Source organism: Dermochelys coriacea, chromosome 2 (genome assembly GCF_009764565.3).
Source record: "Dermochelys coriacea isolate rDerCor1 chromosome 2, rDerCor1.pri.v4, whole genome shotgun sequence".
Classification (NCBI taxonomy): Eukaryota; Metazoa; Chordata; order Testudines; family Dermochelyidae; genus Dermochelys; species Dermochelys coriacea.
This window is the reverse complement of record NC_050069.1, coordinates 145,256,571-145,275,172: the sequence shown is the minus strand read 5'-3', so window position 1 is coordinate 145,275,172 and position 18,602 is coordinate 145,256,571. Positions and strand designations below refer to the sequence as shown.

Below are 18,602 nucleotides of genomic sequence, written 5' to 3'. Positions count from 1 at the left end.
AACACAGTCAAAACCCCCACCACAAGAGCACAGTTTGAAAATTACTCAGTCTTAGGCCCCCTCCACGGTGGTCTGCAAAGTCTCTAGGTGCTGCCCCATTGGCAGATGATCCTCTTCTTCTCCTCCTCGGGCTTCAGCAGCTCCAGGTAGCGGCCTCTGCAGCAGCAGCAGCTCCAGGAGCTCCAGGTGGTGGTCCAGGCAGGCAGAATGGACCCCTCTCAGGTGGTGGTGGTGGTGGTGGTGTCCACAACAGCAGTGGCTGGGGTTCCCACTCTTCCTCTCTGGGGAGTGGGCTAGCAGCCCCCCCCGGGGCTGCAGTTGGAGCAGTAGCAGCACTTGAGAGTGGGGGGTCCAGCAGCCAAGTAGCAGAGAAGAGGGGGGTGTCTGGCCCAGCCAGGGGAGCAGCTGGAGCAGCAGGGAGAGCTCAGGGCCCAGCAGCAGGAGTAGCAGCTTCCCACCTCCCTCCAAGCTAGAAGACTATGGGAGAGCAGTCTTATTGGGATCCGGGAAGTGGGCGGGCGAAGCCCGTCCACTGCTAAAGGGTCCCCCCCAGCCTAAAAGGGGGATCCACAGGACCTAGATACCCAAAAAATTCCGGGGGACAACTAATAAAATAACAGGGACAGGAGTGCGGTCAAAGGGTCAAAAGAAGGGAACCGGACGGGGACACCGAGCAGAGAACCCCGGACAGAGCCCACTGCTCCTCAAAGGCGTCAAGGGAGTCAGAGGACGCCGCCCAGAGGAACTCTGCCCGGATACGTGAACGGACCGAGGATCGGAAATAGGCCCCACAGTCACAGGAGACTCCATCGGCCAACCTCCTCACTCTGGTTTTGTAGATGGCCATTTTAGCTAGGGCCAGGAGGAGGTTGACCAGGAGATCCCGGGACTTTGTGGGGCCACGGATAGGGAGTGCATAAATGAGAAGGTGAGGGGAGAAGTGCAACCAAAAACGTAATAAGATATTGGTGAGGAGCCGGAATAGGGGCTGCAGCCTGGCACACTCCAGGTAGACATGTGCCAGGGTATCCCTCACGCCGCAAAAGGGGCAGGTGTCTGGGATTGTGGTGAACCGCGCCAACTATGGGAGAGCAGTGGGAGGGAGAGAGAGAGATTCGCTCCAGGCTAAACAAATCCCTGGTACCACGATAAGTGAAATGGCACCTGCTCCAGGTCAATTAAGACACCTGGGGCCAATTAAGAACTTTCCAGAAGGCAGGGAGAAGGCTATGTTGTTGATTGGGGCACCTGAAGCCAATCGGGACTGGCTGAAACGAGTTAAAAGCCTCCCAGTCAGTCAGGTAGGTGTGCATGTCAGGAGCTGTGGGAAGAAGTTGCGCTGTTGGAGAGGCTGAGTAGTACACACCATATCAGGCACAAGGAAGAAGGCCCTGAGGTAAGGGTTAAGTGGAGCTTGAGGAAGTGAGGGCTGCTGTGGGGGAAGTAGCCCAGGGAATTGTACATGTGATTTTTCTAAAAGGTCAGCTACCATAGCTGATACTATTAGGGTCCCTGGGCTGGAGCCCGGAGTAGAGGGTGTGCCCGGGCTCCCCCCCACCTTTGCCCCCTGTTTAATGGCTGAGACTGGGAGACAACAGAGACTGTGCAAGGAAGGATAACTTCTCCTCATCTCCCTTGCTGGCTTATGATGAAAATGGCTCAGTAGACTGTGACCCTTGTCTCTAGAGAAAGAAGGGTTACATGGAGGGTCACAGTGAGCCTCTGAGGATAGCGAAATCCACCAGGAAACGCGGGATCCACGGAGGCAAGGACAGAGCTTTGTCACAACTGGTGTCAGAAGTGGGACTTCGTTCACAGCGTGGCAGAAGAAAGAAGTTTTAAAAAAAAATGCACTGGGGTTTGGGATTTTTGTTTGTTTTGGTTTTTGTTTGTTTGCTTTAGACCACAATGGAGGAGGTGATAAGAGCTCTGGTACAAGCCACGGCAGCCCAGCAGGAGGCCACCCAGGTTCAGGCAATGGCACAACAGGAGTCTATATGGCTACAGCAGGAAACCAATCAATTATTGATGAGCCAGGTGACCCAAGATCGTGCCCTCTTGAGAGAGGTGGTGGACCAGCTGAAGATCCTCACCACACAGGCCACGGAGTCTGATGGGACGCGAACCCTGAGGGCCACTGGTTGTCTGCCAAAGATGACGTCAGGAGATGATGTAGACGCATATCTCCTCTCATTCGAAAAGACTGCTCAGCATGAGGCATGGCCCCCAGAGCAATGGGCCAGCATTCTCGCCCCTTTTTTGTGTGGAGAGGCCCAGAAGGCCTACTTTGACTTGCCTGCCACGGATGCCACTGACTATACCCCGTCTGAAGGCAGAGATCTTAGCACGATCAGGGGTAACGGCAGTGGTAAGGGTTCTATGAGTGGAAATACCAGGAGAACAAACTCCCAAGGCCCCAGCTATTTGACCTCAGACACTTCACATGGAAGTGGTTACAGCCCGAGGTGTGCAGGCCAGAGGAGATTTTGGAGACCCTGGTCATAGAGCATTACATGCGGGGGCTGCCGCCAGATCTCCGCAAATGGGTAGGCCAGAACGATCCGTCCACGTACGACAAGATGATCACTCTGGTAGAAAGATGGATGACAGCCAGGGAACTGACCTGACTACCCAAGAAAGGCCCCTTTTGAAGCAAGCACCCGACCCCAACCCTGGAAGGTTGGGCAGTCAACCCCCCAGGGAGTCCTAGGTGGAAGAAGGGGGGGGGGCGAAAACCAGCAGAGATCCCAGAAGGAAGGTATTGGCCTGAGTGGGGGGAACCCCGGGACTAAACCCCCTAACTCCTAGGATAGGGGAATGATTAAAAGCAATTATAGATGTTATGCATGTGGGGACACATAGCAGCACAGTGTCCCAGCACCGAGGAGCCTATGCAGTGTAACTTGGGAGGGTCCCATGCTCCCTTATCTACCTCGTGGGGTTTGCATTAGCCTCACATACTTACACCAGGCCAGTGAGGATAAATGGAGCAGAGACTACAGAGCTTGTGGACTCTGGGAGTGCTATCACCCTTATATTGGGTAAGCTGGTAAAAAAGTCAGCTGCTACAAGCCAAACGTGTAGCAGTGATGTGTGTGCATGGGGCCGTGAGCCATTACCCCACCATCCCAGTGGAGATAGAGGTTCAGGGAAACTCCATTGAGGTGACCGTGGGTCTAGTTCCTAAACTCCCATATCCTGTAGTCATTGGGAGGGACTATCCAGGGTTTGATAATTTACTCCTCCCGGAGAGGCTGGAGGGAGGTGGGGACCCTGAGGACAGCAACTCGTCACCGGGGGAATGTCAACCCCCAATGTTCGCTGAGATTTCTCAGGATCTGTTCTCAGCCCCCCAAAAGACCCAGAAGACAAAAAAAAGAGGAAGGCTGTGAAGGCCTTAGGAACCAGGATCCTGACCCAGGGCCAGAAGACCTCCCTAGTAGACAGATGGACGCAAGCAGCCAACAGAGAAACTTCCACCACAGAAGGTGAGCCAGAAGCTGCCCCTAGCCGTGACGGCGGCGAGCCATTGGAAGAAGCAGAAGCCGGCCCCTGGGAGCTTGGGCAGGTTAGTCCCAGGAGAGAGATTTTTGGGCGGGACCAGGCAGAGGACCCCAGATATGATAATGTCAGGAAAGAGGTGGCTGAGATCGATGGGATACCCGTGGATGGGAAGGTCGGGGTCCCGGACCTTACTTTATAGTGAAGAAAGATCTCCTGTGCCGCGTGGTGCAAATGCAGGAGCAAGAGATACAACAACTTTTGGTGCAATGAAAACATCAAAAAGGCATATTGAGTCTCGCCCACAGTCACCTGTTTGGAGGACATCTAGGGGTAGAGAAAACCCAGGCATGGATCCTGCGGAGGTTCTTCTGGCCAGGAGTACATGAAGATGTCCGGCAATACCGCACTTCTTGTCCGGAGTGTCAGTTACATAGCCCTCGCCTGCACTTGCGGGCACCTTTGATACCTCTTCCAATAATAAAGGTTCCTTTTGAACGGATAGCCATGGATCTGGTAGGGCCCCTAGAGAAGACAGCTTGGGGCCACCAACATGTGCTTGTTGTACTGGACTATGCAACCCGGTTCCCGGAAGCTGTTCCCCTGCGCAACACAGCTTCCAAGACAATAGCTAAGGAGCTAGTACAGATCTTTGCCCGGGTTGGGCTACTCAAGGAGATATTGACTGATCAAGGGACACCTTTCATGTCCAAGTTGATGAAAGATCTCTGTTCATTGCTCCATGTACAAGCCCTACGGACCTCAGTATACCACCCTCAAACTGATGGCCTTGTGGAAAGTTTCAGTAGGACCCACAAGGCCATGATCAGGAAAGTGCTGAGCTGGGATGGGAAAGATTGGGATACCCTATTGCCTTACCTCATGTTCGCCATCCGGGAGGTTCCGCAAGCCTCCATGGGTTTCTCTCCATTCGAACTACTATATGGGCGCCACCCTCAGGGCATATTGGATATAGCCAGAGAAGCTTGGGAAGAGGAGCCAAATCCCGGAAGGAACATAGTTGAGCATGTACTGCACATGAGAGATCGGATAGCCCGAGTTGCGTCCATTGTATGGGAACACTTGGAGAGAGCACAGAAGACCCAACGAACCCATTATATCCACCAAGAGAAGCTTCATCGCTTCCAACCAGGGGATCAGGTGATGATACTGGTGCCCACAGCAGAAAGTGAACTGTTGGCCCAGTGGCAGGGACCCTACGAAATAATCGAAGCCGTGGGAGAGTGAACTATAAGGTGCGACAGCCAGGTCACCGAAAATCAGAGCAAATTTACCACATCAATCTTCTAAAACCTTGGCATGATCAAGAGGCATGCTTAGTCATGCAGGAGACCCTTCCTCAGGAGGATAACTTACACAAGCAAGTGAGGATATCATCCGACTTGACACCGATCCAAAAGATCGAGGCAGCTGACATGATTAATCGCAACAGAGATGTGTTCTCTACAAAACCAGGGCAGACGACTGAGACCTATCACCATATCCGCATGATCCCTGGAGCCAAGGTAACATTGAGACCCTACCGAATCCCAGCAGCCAAAAGAGAGGAAATCAAGGCCGAAGTAAAGAAAATGTTAGAATTAGGGGTTGAAGAATCTTACAGTCAGTGGTCCAGTCCAATTGTTCTAGTGCCTAAACCTGACAGTACCATGAGATTCTGTAATGATTTTCGCTGACTGAATGAAATATCCCAGTTTGACGCATACCCCATACCACGCATCGACGAACTGGTTGACTGACTGGGTAGTGCCTGATTCTTAACTACACTGGATCTGACAAAAGAGTACTGGCAGATTCCTCTGACCAAAGAAGCTAAAGAAAAGACAGCATCTCCACCCCGGATGGGCTATTCCAGTACACCATCCTCCCTTTTGGGCTACATGGGGCCCCAGCCACATTCCAGCACCTCATGGATAAGCTGCTGCGCCCCCATACTAGTTATGCAGCTGCATACCTAGATGTCATCATCCATCACCCATACGCCAGACTGGGGAACCCACTTGGAGAAAGTTGAGGCAGTACTGCACACCTTTAAGGTGGGCTGGCCTCACTGCTAATTCTGCTAAATGCGCCATAGGGCCAAGGGGCATAGTGAAGCCCCAAATGAATAAGCTAGAGGCAATTCAAAACTGGCCCCAGCCGACCCAAAAGAAGCAGGTCCATGCATTCCTAGGCGTGGTAGGCTACTACCGACAGTTTATTCCCCACTTCGCCACTAGGGTAAGTCCCCTAACAGACCTGGTGAAGGCCCGAGGTCCAGACATATTAAAGCAGACCGATGCAGCAGAGGGGGCATTTACAGACCTTCAGATGGCCGTCTGTAATGACCCCATACTCATAGCCCCAGACTTTAACAGGGAATTTATTTTACAAACAGACGCTTCCGAGGTGGGGTTGGGAGCAGGTCTGTCGCAAATGTTGGGAGAAGAGGAACACCCGATCCTCTAGCTAAGCAGAAAGCTTCTCCTAAGAGAACAGAAGTACACAGTAGTCGAGAGAGAATGCCTTGCTGTCAAATGGGTTATGGAGACACTGCGTTATTACCTCTTAGGCCGGTGATTTACTCTTGTGACGGACCATGTACCCCTCGAGTGGATGCAGCGGAATAAGGAAAAGAATGCAAGGGTCACCAGGTGGTTCTTATCCTTCCAACCATTCCAGTTCCGCATACGGCACAGGGCTGGATGCCACCATGGCAACGCTAATAGTGTGTCATGAGCATATTGCCTGGCGTCCCAAGTTGCCCAGCTCTTTGGTGTTGAGCAGGGGTGGGGGATATGTGACGGGGCAAGGCCAGATGGCTATAGAAAAGTAGTGGGCGATAGATATATTAGCTCCAGGCTAAACAAATCCCTGGTACCAGGTTAAGTGAAATGGAAGCTGCTCCAGGTCAATTAAGACACCTGGACAATTAAGACAATTAAGAACTTTCCAGAAGGCAGGGAGAAGGCTATGTTGATTGGGACACCTGAAGCCAATCAGGGGCTAGCTGAAACTAGTTAAAAGCCTCCCAGTCAGTCAGGTGGGTGTGCATGTCAGGAGCTGTGGGAAGAAGTTGCGCTGTTGGAGAGGCTGAGTAGTACATACCATATCAGGCATAAGGAAGGAGGCCCTGAGGTAAGGGTTAAGTGGAGCTTGAGGAAGTGAGGGCTGCTGTGGGGGAAGTAGCCCAGGGAATTGTACATGTGATGTTTCTAAAAGATCAGCTACCATAGCCGATACTATTAGGGTCCCTGCGCTGGAGCCTGGAGTAGAGGGTGTGCCCGGGCCCCCCCCACCTTTGCCCCCTGTTTAATGGCTGAGACTGGGAGACAACTGAGACTGTGTGAGGAAGGATAACTTCTTCTCACCTCCCTTGCTGGCTTATTGTGAAAATGGCTCAGTAGACTGTGACCCTTGTTTCTAGAGAAAGAAGGGTTACGTGGAGGGTCACAGTGAGCCTCTGAGGCTAGCGAAATCTGCCAGGAAACGTGGGACCCACAGAGCTATGGACAGAACTTTGTCACAATATCTATAAAATTAATTTAAGAAGTTTTGCCATTGACCTCAATGGCCTCAGGGTCAGGCCCCTAATGTTCAAAAAAGCTGTTGGATAGACATCTCTAATAATTGAAATCCTCTATTTGCAGAAAGATTAGAACATAGTCATCAGTGGAGCACCTTTCCCCACAACTATAATCTGGAGGAATCCATATTAGTGGTATAGTGAGCATGTAGTATACAGTGTTGACTGACCACACAGCAGGATGTCACTGCGGGAGTTGTGTTGCACCTAAATCCTTTTAGACATTTGGTAGGCTGCTCTCTGTACTATGTACTGAGAGGCAACCATTGCAGGGACTCCAAATAAGCTTTATAGGCAATTCCATTGACCCTGCATGCACAAAGTCAGAGTTTTGACTAATTATATATGGAAAGACTTCTGGGCCAAATCTGCCCTCATATATTCATTTCTGTTGGGATATTTTTCAGTTTACCAAGATCTGTATTATGTTAATTCTATCAGAAATTGAAATGTGCATATTTTTTCTTTAACATAGTGTCTTCTGCTTATTAGTGCAGCTACTGTGTGTGTGTGTGGCAGAGATAGATAGTTAGTTAGATAGATAGATGCTTTCTGAAAATATCACTAGCCCTGATGTCTGAAACCCTCAGTTCTTCTTTGAGTGCTGGTCCTTATGCGTATTCCACTGTTAGCATGCATGTGATTTGTTTGCCTGAGATTAGAAGATTCTTGCTATCAGTGTCTGATGGTCTGCACCCTTCTTCTTCATGTGTTCTGAAGGAAAATACACGGGCAAGATAGATTGACCATGTCTTCAGATGCTTTTTACCATGACATGGTCTGTGACAGACCCTTCAATGTCTATGGACTTGATCCTCTGACTTTAAACCTTAAATATTGTAAATAAGACTTTTTTAGTTAGATTTAGTCTGTCAGTCTAGAATTAGTTATTAGAATTTGGGGACATCCCTTCCCATTGGAGGAAACCCCCATTCCTAGTACAGGACTCAGATTATGCCCAGGATTCTGGGCTTTAAGAACTGTATCTTCTGCCCCTGCTCCTTTCTGGTCAGCAGTGACCTCCAGCTGTGCCTTTACTTCCTTTGAAAAGCTCTCTCTCCACTAAGGTGCTGCATGTGCTGCTCCTTTCCTGGATGACCCTGGCAAGCAGGAATTCAGATGTAGGAAATATCTTACAGAGCGTGCAACGAGGCCCATTCTGATCCTGGCCAGGCAGACCACCAGGACCATTGGGCAGAAGCATCGAGAAGTGCAACTCCTAGCAGTGCAACGTCTAACTCAGGTGATCAAAAGGAGAGCCAGGGACTCTACTCCTCAGGCTCAGCAGGAGACTAGAAAACACTCTCAGAAACCTTGGGGTAAATTCCCACCTAACTCCACTTCCAAAAGGATGGCTTCTTCACTGTCTCTGTCCAAAATGGGTGATCCCTCATGTTCTGGTTCGAGAGATGTAGGTTTCCCTAAGACTCCTGGGTGCAACAAACAGGCTCATAGGACCAGAAGTACCTAGTACCGGCTCTGACATCTGGAGGAAGACCAACTCCATCAGTAGCCAACACTCAATACCAGGAACCAAGAGAACTATCAGTACTGATCAATATATAGACATAGAGAGCCATAGACACCGACAATACTCTCATAAAGAAGCACCAATCTCTGAAAGCCTCCCCTTACCGGCTCTGATGGTATATGAAGAAGAGTGCATCTCCCAAGAGTGGGAGAGAATTGTACCATTCCAGACGATATTTCATGCAGTTGGATTCATAATCTCCCTTTCTATAATAACCTGTCCTCATGAGAGAGGTTCTGACACAAACTGGGGCTATGAAAGGGAGAAATCTATCTTCCAATCCGTCTACTAGTTGCTATATGGCAACTTCAGTGGTACCAGTGACACCACCCATAGACATAGATCCGATAGTCTAACAGCTCCTCCACGTAGAGAGGGCAGCCCAGACAGAGGATCGAGAATCTCCTGGGCCCCACCTTACATGTCTGGATACCCTCCAGAGGACCACTAGTACCCAGTGCTTGGGACCTCCACAGCCTACCTTTGACCCTCGAGCTGCTCTTACTGGGGACCATGGTGATTGAATCTCTACAATCCTACCTGGAGTCTCATCACCTCTCTAAGAAAAGGAGTAATTGTGGCACCTTAGAAACTAACAAATTTATTTGAGCATAAGCTTTAGTGAGCTACAGCTCACTTCATCAGATGCATTCCAATTAAATGAGCTGTAGCTCACAAAAGCTTATACTCAAATAAATTTGTTAGTCTCTAAGGTGCCACAATTATTCCTTTTCTTTTTGCGAATACAGACTAAGATGGCTGCTACTCTGACACCTCTCTAAGATGAAATACAATAAGGACAAATGCAAAGTACTCCACGTAAGAAGGAACAATCAATTGCACACATACAAAAGAGGAAATAATTGCCTAGGAAGGAGTACCGCAGAAAGGGATCTGGGGGTCATAGTGGATTACAAACTAAATATGTCAACAGTGTAACACTGTTGCAAAAAAACCCCAAACATCGTTCTGGGATGTATTAGCAGGCATGTTGCAAGCAAGATACGAGAAGTGATTCTTCTGCTCTATACCACACTGATCAGGCCTCAACTGGAGTATTGTGTCCAGGTCTGGGTGCCACAGTTCAAGAAAGATGTGTACAAATTGGAGGAAGTCCAGAGAAGAGCAACAAAAATAGAAACGCCAGCTATGAGGAAAAATTGAAGAAATGGGGTTTGTTTAGTCTGGAGAAGAGAAGACAGAGGGGATATGATAACAGTTTACAAGTACATAAAAGGTTGTTACAAGAAGGAGGGTGAAAAATTGTTCTCGATAACCTCTGAGGACAGGACATGAAGCAATGGGCTTAAATTGCAGCAAGGGAGGTTTAGGTTGGACATTAGGAAAGGGAGGTTTAGGTTGGACATTAGGAAAAACTTCCTAACTGTCAGGGTAGTAAAGGACTGGAATAAATTGCCTAGGGAGGTTGTGGGATCTCCATCATTGGAGATTTTTAAGAGTAGGTTAGACAAAGAGGAGTTTGATAATACTTCCAAAAGGATGGCTTCTTGGTCTAGATAATACTTAGTCCTGACTTGAGTGCATGCGACTGGACTAGAAGACCTCTCAAGGTCCCTTCCAGTCCTACAATTCTATGATTCTACCCTATTAGACCAACCCGATGTCCATCCAGAGTCCATTGAAGAGGAGGAAGAGGAGCCTGATCCAGTGGTACTGCTGACACTGACAGGAATATCATCCTCATCCGTGGATGAGGCAGTTTCTCCTACCTTATCCTCTCCCCAGATGACCATAGGCAGTTTCAAGAGCTGTCAAGGAGTAGCAGACTCCCAAATCCATATGGAACCTCAGGACTCTCATCAAAAGCTCTTGGATATTTTATAAATCTCGAGACCTTTAAGAGTAGCACTACTTATAAAAGAGGCCATTCTAGAACTGCTGAGAATTGTATGGCATACTCCAGCAACAGATGTCTACTGCTAAAAGGGTGGAAAAGAGGGCCTTCATTCCATCCAAGTGTGCAGTTTTTGTTTACCCATCCTGCTGTGAATTCATTGGTGGCCCAAGTGGCCAAAGAAAGGAGTAGGCAACAGCACCCAAGAGCTACTCCTGCAGATGAGGAGGCCAAATGTTTGGACATTCTGGGAAGGAAGGTTTTGATGTCACTTAGCCTCCAATTCAGAATATCCAACTACCAAGTCGTGCTATCAAAGTACAATTTCGTGAATTACTTGAAGTTCTCAGAATTTAAGGATAAACTCCCTCAGGAGGATAGGGCATAATTTCAGGCCCTTATCAATAAAGGCAAGTTGATGGATAGATCGTCACTACAAGCTGCAGTTGATGCATCAGATACAGCACCAAGCTCAACGGCAACTGCTATAGTCAGTGGTCAGTCTGTGGAATTGGTGCATTTGGCACCAGGTTACCCTATCAGCAGTACACCTCCTAGGCATGTACAATTCAGTAGCAGATAGCCTCTACAGACATTTCTTGATCAACCACGAATGGAAGCTGTATGATTCCATGGTGAACAATATATTCACTTACTGGGGAACCCCATATTGGGACCTCCTCACATCTCATGAAATGCAAAATTTACTTCTCCAGAGAGGGTCAGGACTCCTGGTGCCCATTTAGACTTATGGGCAGGTCATTTAAAATACTTTTCCCCCATTCCATTCTGACCCCGAGTTCCCTGAAATATCAAACAGGATGGAGTCATAGACACGGTTGCGGGGGGTGCTGCAACATCCCCAGGTTTTACTGTGAAAAGTTTGCTGGTGCTGTCAGAATGAAGCTAGAATTATTTTGCGATTCTTGAGAATTTGGGAGCTGTGCTGCACCCGTGTTGTGTGAGCAGGAATTGTGCTTTTTCACATTGCTTTTGAACACACATGGTTTACAGTTTCATTATCTGGCTTTCAGCACCCCCACTATAAAAAGTGTTGCAGCAATGGATGGAGTGACAATCAGTCTCTTCACTCCCTGATGGCCCTGGCAGTTGTGATTTTTCCCAGCCTTCTTTACATGTCAACCTGTTCACCTAGCAGCATCCAGTCCTTCCTGGATCTTTTGACCCAGGACAAAGGCAAGCTCAGACATCCCAATACGGACTCTCTCCATCTCATGGCATGGTGTTGGGTTGGTGTCAAACACATGACAGACATTTTCAGAAGCCATTCAAGCCATCCTTAACAGTAGGAAAGAATCCAGCAGGAAATGCTACTTAGCCAAGTGGAAGATATTCTCTATTTGGGCCCAGCGTTGCCACATGTCCCCAGAGGAATCAGGCACTGGATTGTCTCCTGCAGGCCTTTCCCTTAGCTCATTGCTCATTGTGAGTTCACTTGGCAGTGATCAGCACCTGCCACCCTTTAGTTGATGAGCATTCCATTTTCACCCACCCTGTGACAGTACATTTTCTTAAAGGTTTCGTTAGAATCTTTACTCCAATAACGATTCTGATTGCAATCTGCGCTTTTAACTAGGTACTCTCGGCCTTAACTAAACCATTGTTTGAACTATCAGCTGGGTGCTCAATGTCTCACTTATTGATAAAGCTTGCCTTCCGAGTGGCCATCATTTCTGCTAGAAGGGTGGGAGAACTTGGAACCCTTCTAGCTGATCCACCGTATACAGTATTCCATAAGGATTAAGTCTCATTGAGATTACACCCAAAATTCACCACTAAAGTAATCTCAGACTTGCCCATAAATCAGACAATACAGTTACCTATATTTTTCCAAAGCCTCATGCCAGCACTGAAGACAAGAGACTCCATTCCCTGTGTGTGTGACAAATATTAATGCAAAGAACAAAATCAATCACTAAGTTACCTAGACTATTCATTTCCCTAGTGGAGCGAATGAGAGGTTAATTGATCTCCTCTCAGAAAGTCTTCAGGAGCATTTCAGGCTGTATCCTTCTGTATCAGTTGGTGCATATTCCTCTCCCGCATAGAGCAAGAGCCCGCTTTACTAGAGTGCAAGCAGCTTTAGTAGCCTTGCCCCAAGAAATAAAGCAGCAGCATAGAATTCCATTTGTACCTTCATGACACATTACGCCATAGTGCAAGCCTCCATAACTATCATTCTTTGGTGTGTCAGTCCTCCAATCATCTTTGCTGCCCAGATCCATACGCCCTTCTCATTGCCTGTATGACAGTCGCCCATAGTGACTCAACACAGTGAAATAGAATACACATAGGGAACAGCACTCAAAGAAGAAAGAGAAATTACTGACCTTAAAGTAATTGAATTTCTTCAAGATGTGTGGTTCCTATCTGTATTCCACTACCTGCCCTCCTTCCCCTCTGCTTCAGATTCTTTCCTTAATTTATGGTAGAGAAGGAACTGGAAAGGTGGTTGGTCCACGCCACCTTTTATACCTTTCATTCAGAGCATGAGGAGAGAGGGGAGGAAATGCAGACCAACAGACACTGCAAGCAAGAATCTTCTAGTATCAGGCACATGGAAGTGTATGTGTACCCACAATGGAATACAGATAGGAACCACGCATCTCAAAAACTCTACTTGCTGTAAGGTAAGTAGCTTCTCTTTCCAAGAAAATCCCCCTTCAGTTGTGGGAATGATACTATGAAACTATTATTTTGTTTTATAATTACAAATCTGAATGTTTTTGTAAAACAAATATGGGAAACCATGCAACTTCTGAAACTGCAATTTTTAAACCAAATAGAATTCAGTACTTTTGTCTATGGCACCTTCGTGAACATTTTAAATTTCCTCTATATGTTAACGTAAGTTGAATTATAAATAAATTTTATAGTTTATAGTTGAATTGTAGTTCAGCTAGTTTAATGTTGAGTGGTAACTTTTATTTATTCCAAAGTGAATTTGACAGGTTTCTTTTTTTCCTACTCTTCTGCACAGGTATCATTTTTCTTGTTCATTATATTTGTGGTATATACCATGCTGCCCTTCAACATGAGAGATGCTATAATTGCCAGCGTCTTGACCTCTTCATCCCACACCATTATGCTGAGCATCTGTCTATCAGCTACAGCCATCATAAAGGAACATTTGGTTTGGCAGGTAGGTGATTAATAGAATTAATCATTGATTACGCACTGAATTGCCAGGTAAACATGGCAGCAGATACTGTGACCTATGCCTGGGAACATGAATTTATTTCTCTTTGCATTTTTGGATTGCTTGCCAACCTAATTAATAGCTTCACACTTTCTTATATTAAAGTTAAATGTCAGTTCTGTTAATGGATAGCTGAACACGCACTCCATCAGTAGAATCAACAGCTGCTTAATAATTATCAACACAGAAACTAAGGTTAGCATAGCCTTTGTATGTGGCATATCCATTATCCTGATTTCTGAATTACAATACCATACCATTTTTCCAAGTAAAGACTATTTCTAATTTGTAACTCAGCTCTGTTATTTTTGTATGAGACATTGTGTACAATTAAATTCACAGATTTTTAAAAAAAAATTCAAATTATCAGAATTTTTTTACATTATTTGTAATAATGTGTGAATCTCAGCTTTGATTTTAAAACACATTTTGAGGAGAAAATGTATATTTAACTTGGAAGACAATTTTCATGTTATCAGTGTTAGTATAACCCTATAGAAATAGATGGGCTTGTTTAGGAACAAATTATCATTTTTCTTTTGCATTGAAACTGCATTGCTTAAAAAATAATTTGCTTAGATTTTTGTAAATGTATACATGAAACAGGCAAGAAAATTAACAGAATGACAGTAAGAATAACAACCAATCAATGCATTATAAGGTGATGAAGAATGAAACCATTTCCACTCACATTTTGGAAACTCAATTAGAAAAATTTAGAGAATCCAAGTATAGTTTGTGTATAACGTATTCCAAATCATAGGTGAATGTCAAAGTTGACTTAAATATCTTGAAACTCCTACTTTAGGGAAGTAGATTTTAGGTTTAGTTCCAGTTCTGAATGCAGGGTTGTGTTATCAGGAATGTTAAATGAGGCATGAGGAAAAGATTATCTGAGGTTTATTTCTTTGTAGGAGTTTCACTTGGATCAGGAATATGGCCTCACTTTCTTCCTGCCCATTAGGGGTGATTTTTGGTCCTTGGGTTGGGGAAACACAAAGAAGGTGCAATTGTTCTGGGCCTTCTGCAAGGGCTAGTGTCACTTTAGGCCAGAATATTATATGAAACATTCAACTACATTTTTTAAAAAATCATTATTGATTAGTGTAGTAGCTACCACTTGTGTGTGTGATTATATTTGTGTAATAACTGTGTATCTGGAGCATAACTAGTTGGAAAACCATTCCCAAAAAGTAGTTATCAGTGGATCATAGTTATTCTGGAAGGGCATAATGAGTGAAAGCCCACAGGGATCAGTTCTGGGTCCAGTTCTGTTCAATATCTTCATCAGTGATTTAGATAATGGCATAGAGAGTACACTTATAAAGTTTGCGGATGATACCAAGCTGGGAGGGGTTGCAAATGCTTTGGAGGATAGGATTATAATTCAAAATGATCCGGACAAAGTGGAGAAATGGTCTGAAGTAAATAGGATGAAATTCAATAACGGGCAAATAAACAGTATTCCACTTAGGAAGGAACAATCAGTTACACACATACAAAAGGGAAATGGCTGCCTAGGAAGGAGTATTGTGGAAAGAGATCTGGGGGTTATAGTGGACAACACGCTAAATATGGTACAACAGTGTAACACTTGCAAAAAAAGTGAACATCATTCTAGAATGAATTAGCAGGAGTGTTTTAAACAAGACACAAGAAGTAATTCTTCTGCTCTACTCTGAGCTGATTAGGTCTTAACTGGAATATTGTGTCCAGTTCTGGGCACCACAATTCAGGAAAGATGTGGGCAAATTGGAGAAAGTTCAGAGAAGAGCAACAAAAATGATTAAAGGTCTAGAAAAATGACCTATGAGGGAAGATTGAAAAAATTGGGTTTGTTGAGTCTGGAAAAGAGAGGGGATATAACAGTTTTCAAGTACATAAAAGGTTGTTACAAGGAGGAGGGAGAAAAATTGTTCTTCTTAACCACTGAGAATAAGGACAAGAAGCAATGGGCTTAAATTGCAGCGAGGGAGGTTTAGGTTGGACATTAGGAATAACTTCCTAACTGTCAGGGTGGTAAAGCACTGGAATAAATTTCCTAGGGACGTTGTGGATTCTCCGTCATTGGAGAATTTTAAGAGCAGGTTAGACAAACACCTCTCAGGGATGGTCTAGATAATACTTAGTCCTTCAGGAGACTGGACTAGATGACCTCGCAAGCTCCCTTCCAGTCCTATGATTCTATGAATAAAAGGAAAATGGATTCTGCATGCAGTATCCATATGTGATTGTAATGGCAGTTACAAGAATATTTTTTGTTGTAGTTGTTTTTTGCCAGCATGCTTTTCTATCTGTTCAAAATTTGGCACAACCAAATGGATGCATCCCTGATGTGGCCATTTTGCAAATGGCTGGTGGCTATTTCTAGCTGGCAAAGTACCAGTTATGTTCTCGTCCACTATGTACCTTTTCATGGCTGAGGAGATGGCACAATGTCACACTCCATTCTGGTAACTCTTGTTGCAGTCATTTCTGACTAAAGTTTATATTTTGAGAGTATATTATTTGCTAGGAAGAGAAGTGTTTCTACAATCTATACAAGGAAATTACTTGTTCGACAGAAACAATAACCTCTTTCATCTGTATCTTCCTGTTTGGTATGGAGAGAATGGAAGGACTTTGTGCAGCCAGTGAATTTGTATAGAAACTGAATTTTCAGAACAGTATTCCACTTTTAAAAAAAATATGCAGAACTGTGCACTTTTTACAGTAATGCAGTGTGATCGCCAAATGCTTTAGATTTCTATTGTTTGTAACTGGGTACTTCCAAGTGGGTGTTTGTCTTGTTTTTCTTGTAAGCGAAGATCAATCCATATCCATAGGTGAAGAAAAGCTGGATTTGACTCTCCAATTACATGGGAGAAAGAAATAAAATGTATGCCAATGATATACCTCAAACTGGATTTCATAACTTAATTTTGCTCACTGACTCTCAGCAGTGCACTTCAGTACATGAATACATTGAAGCACAATGAAGTAAAGAAAATTTACTTTGCATATTTTTGGAAGAATAATATATTGCCCTCTTACATCTCTATATATGAAAATAAGTATATTTTCTGATTTGCTGCTGTTAATGTATAATATTCAGTCCATATAACATGCCATTCAGGGTGTGGAGGATACATTGGAAATCATTGTTTAATACTTATTAACACTTTAGGTGTTTCGGTGTATTGCACAGGTCTATAAATGACCAAATGCCAGAGCTAGAATAGCTCTTCTCAATTACGTAACAGGACCATACTATAAAGACTTTTCTTAAACAAAGAGTGGTTGTCAGTGAGGATTAGATAGGGGTTTGGAATGAAATTGTTTCACAAAGATTAGTAGTTAAAATCTAGAGAAAAGCAAGCTGCCAGCAGACTAGAGTGACCAGATTTAACGGGGAAAACATCGGGACATATAGGGGAAGCAAAAAAAAAAAAAAAACGCCGGAACGGCCAAAGCCATAATATCGGGACAAATGGCATCCCAACTGTGCATTGGTCGGGACGCAGGACAAAGACCTAAAAATCAGGACAGTCCCAATTTTATTGGAATGTCTGGTCACCCCACAGCTGACTGAACCTCTATACCTTGAGCTCTTTGGGGGCTGAATTGGACAAATTGTAGTTATAGAGCTAAAGTTGGCTGTGATTTAAAATAAATAAACAAATAAACCTTTTGGCTTCAGTGCCATTGGAACACAATATAGATTCATAGATACTAAGGTCAGAAGGGACCATTCTGATCATCTAGTCCGACCTCCTGCACAGCGCAGGCCACAGAATCTCACCCACCCACTCCTATGAAAAACCTCACCCATGTCTGAGCTATTGAAGTCCTTAAATCATGGTTTAAAGACTTCAAGGAGCAGAGAAGCCTCCCTCAAGTCAACCATGCCCCATGCTACAGAGGAAGGCGAAAAACCTCCAGGGCCTCTCCAATCTGCCCTGGAGGAAAATTCCTTCCCAACCCCAAATATGGCAATCAGCTAAACCCTGAGCATATGGGCAAGATTCACCAGCCAGATACTACAGAAAATTCTTTCCTGGGTAACTCAGATCCCATCCATCTAATATCCCATCTCAGGGGATTTGGCCTATTTACCCTGAATATTTAAAGATCAATTACTTACCAAAATCCCATTATCCCATCATACCATCTCCTCCATAAACTTATCAAGTAGAATCTTAAAACCAGATAGATCTTTTGCCCCCACTGCTTCCCTTGGAAGGCTATTCCAAAACTTCACTCCTCTGATGGTTAAAAACCTTTGTCTGATTTCAAGTCTAAACTTCCTGGTGGCCAGTTTATACCCATTTATTCTTGTGTCCACATTAGTGCTGAGCTGAAATAATTCCTCTCCCTCTCCTGTATTTATCCCTCTGATATATTTATAGAGAGCAATCATATCTCCTCTCAACCTTCTTTTGGTTAGGCTAAACAAGCCGAGCTCCTTGAGTCTCCTTTCAGAAGACAAGTTTTCCATTCCTCGGATCATTCTAGTAGCCCTTCTCTGTACCTGCTCCAGTTTGAATTCATCCTTTTTAAACATGGGAGACCAAAACTGCACACAGTATTCTAGGTGAGGTCTCACCAGTGCCTTGTATAACGGTACTAAAACCTCCTTATCCCTACTGGAAATGCCTCTCCTGATGCATCCCAAAACCGCATTAGCTTTTTTCACAGCCATATCACATTGGCAGCTCATAGTCATCCTATGATCAACCAATACTCCAAGGTCCTTCTCCTCTTCGGTTACTTCTAATTGATGCGTCCGCAACTTATAACTAAAATTCTTGTTATTAATCCCTAAATGCATAACCTTACACTTCTCACTATTAAATTTCATCCTATTACTATTACTCCAGTTTACAAGGTCATCCAGATCCTCCTGTATAATATCCAGATCCTTCTCTGA

The 18,602-nt window shown here is 45.1% G+C and overlaps 1 protein-coding gene across 4 annotated transcripts in view; it reads left to right on the top strand.

Moving 5' to 3' along the window:
• Window positions 1-18,602, top strand: part of ADCY2 (adenylate cyclase 2) — a 483,719-nt gene that overhangs the window by 118,463 nt on the left and 346,654 nt on the right. For all 4 annotated transcript variants that reach the window (XR_006279108.1, XM_038390427.2, XM_043508479.1 and 1 more), the window contains exon 3: window positions 13,475-13,636. Coding sequence is in view for 3 of the 4 variants with exons in the window: in XM_038390427.2 (XP_038246355.1) it covers window positions 13,475-13,636 (162 nt within the window). In the remaining variant the exon portion in view is untranslated. The remainder of the gene's footprint in view (window positions 1-13,474; window positions 13,637-18,602) is intronic.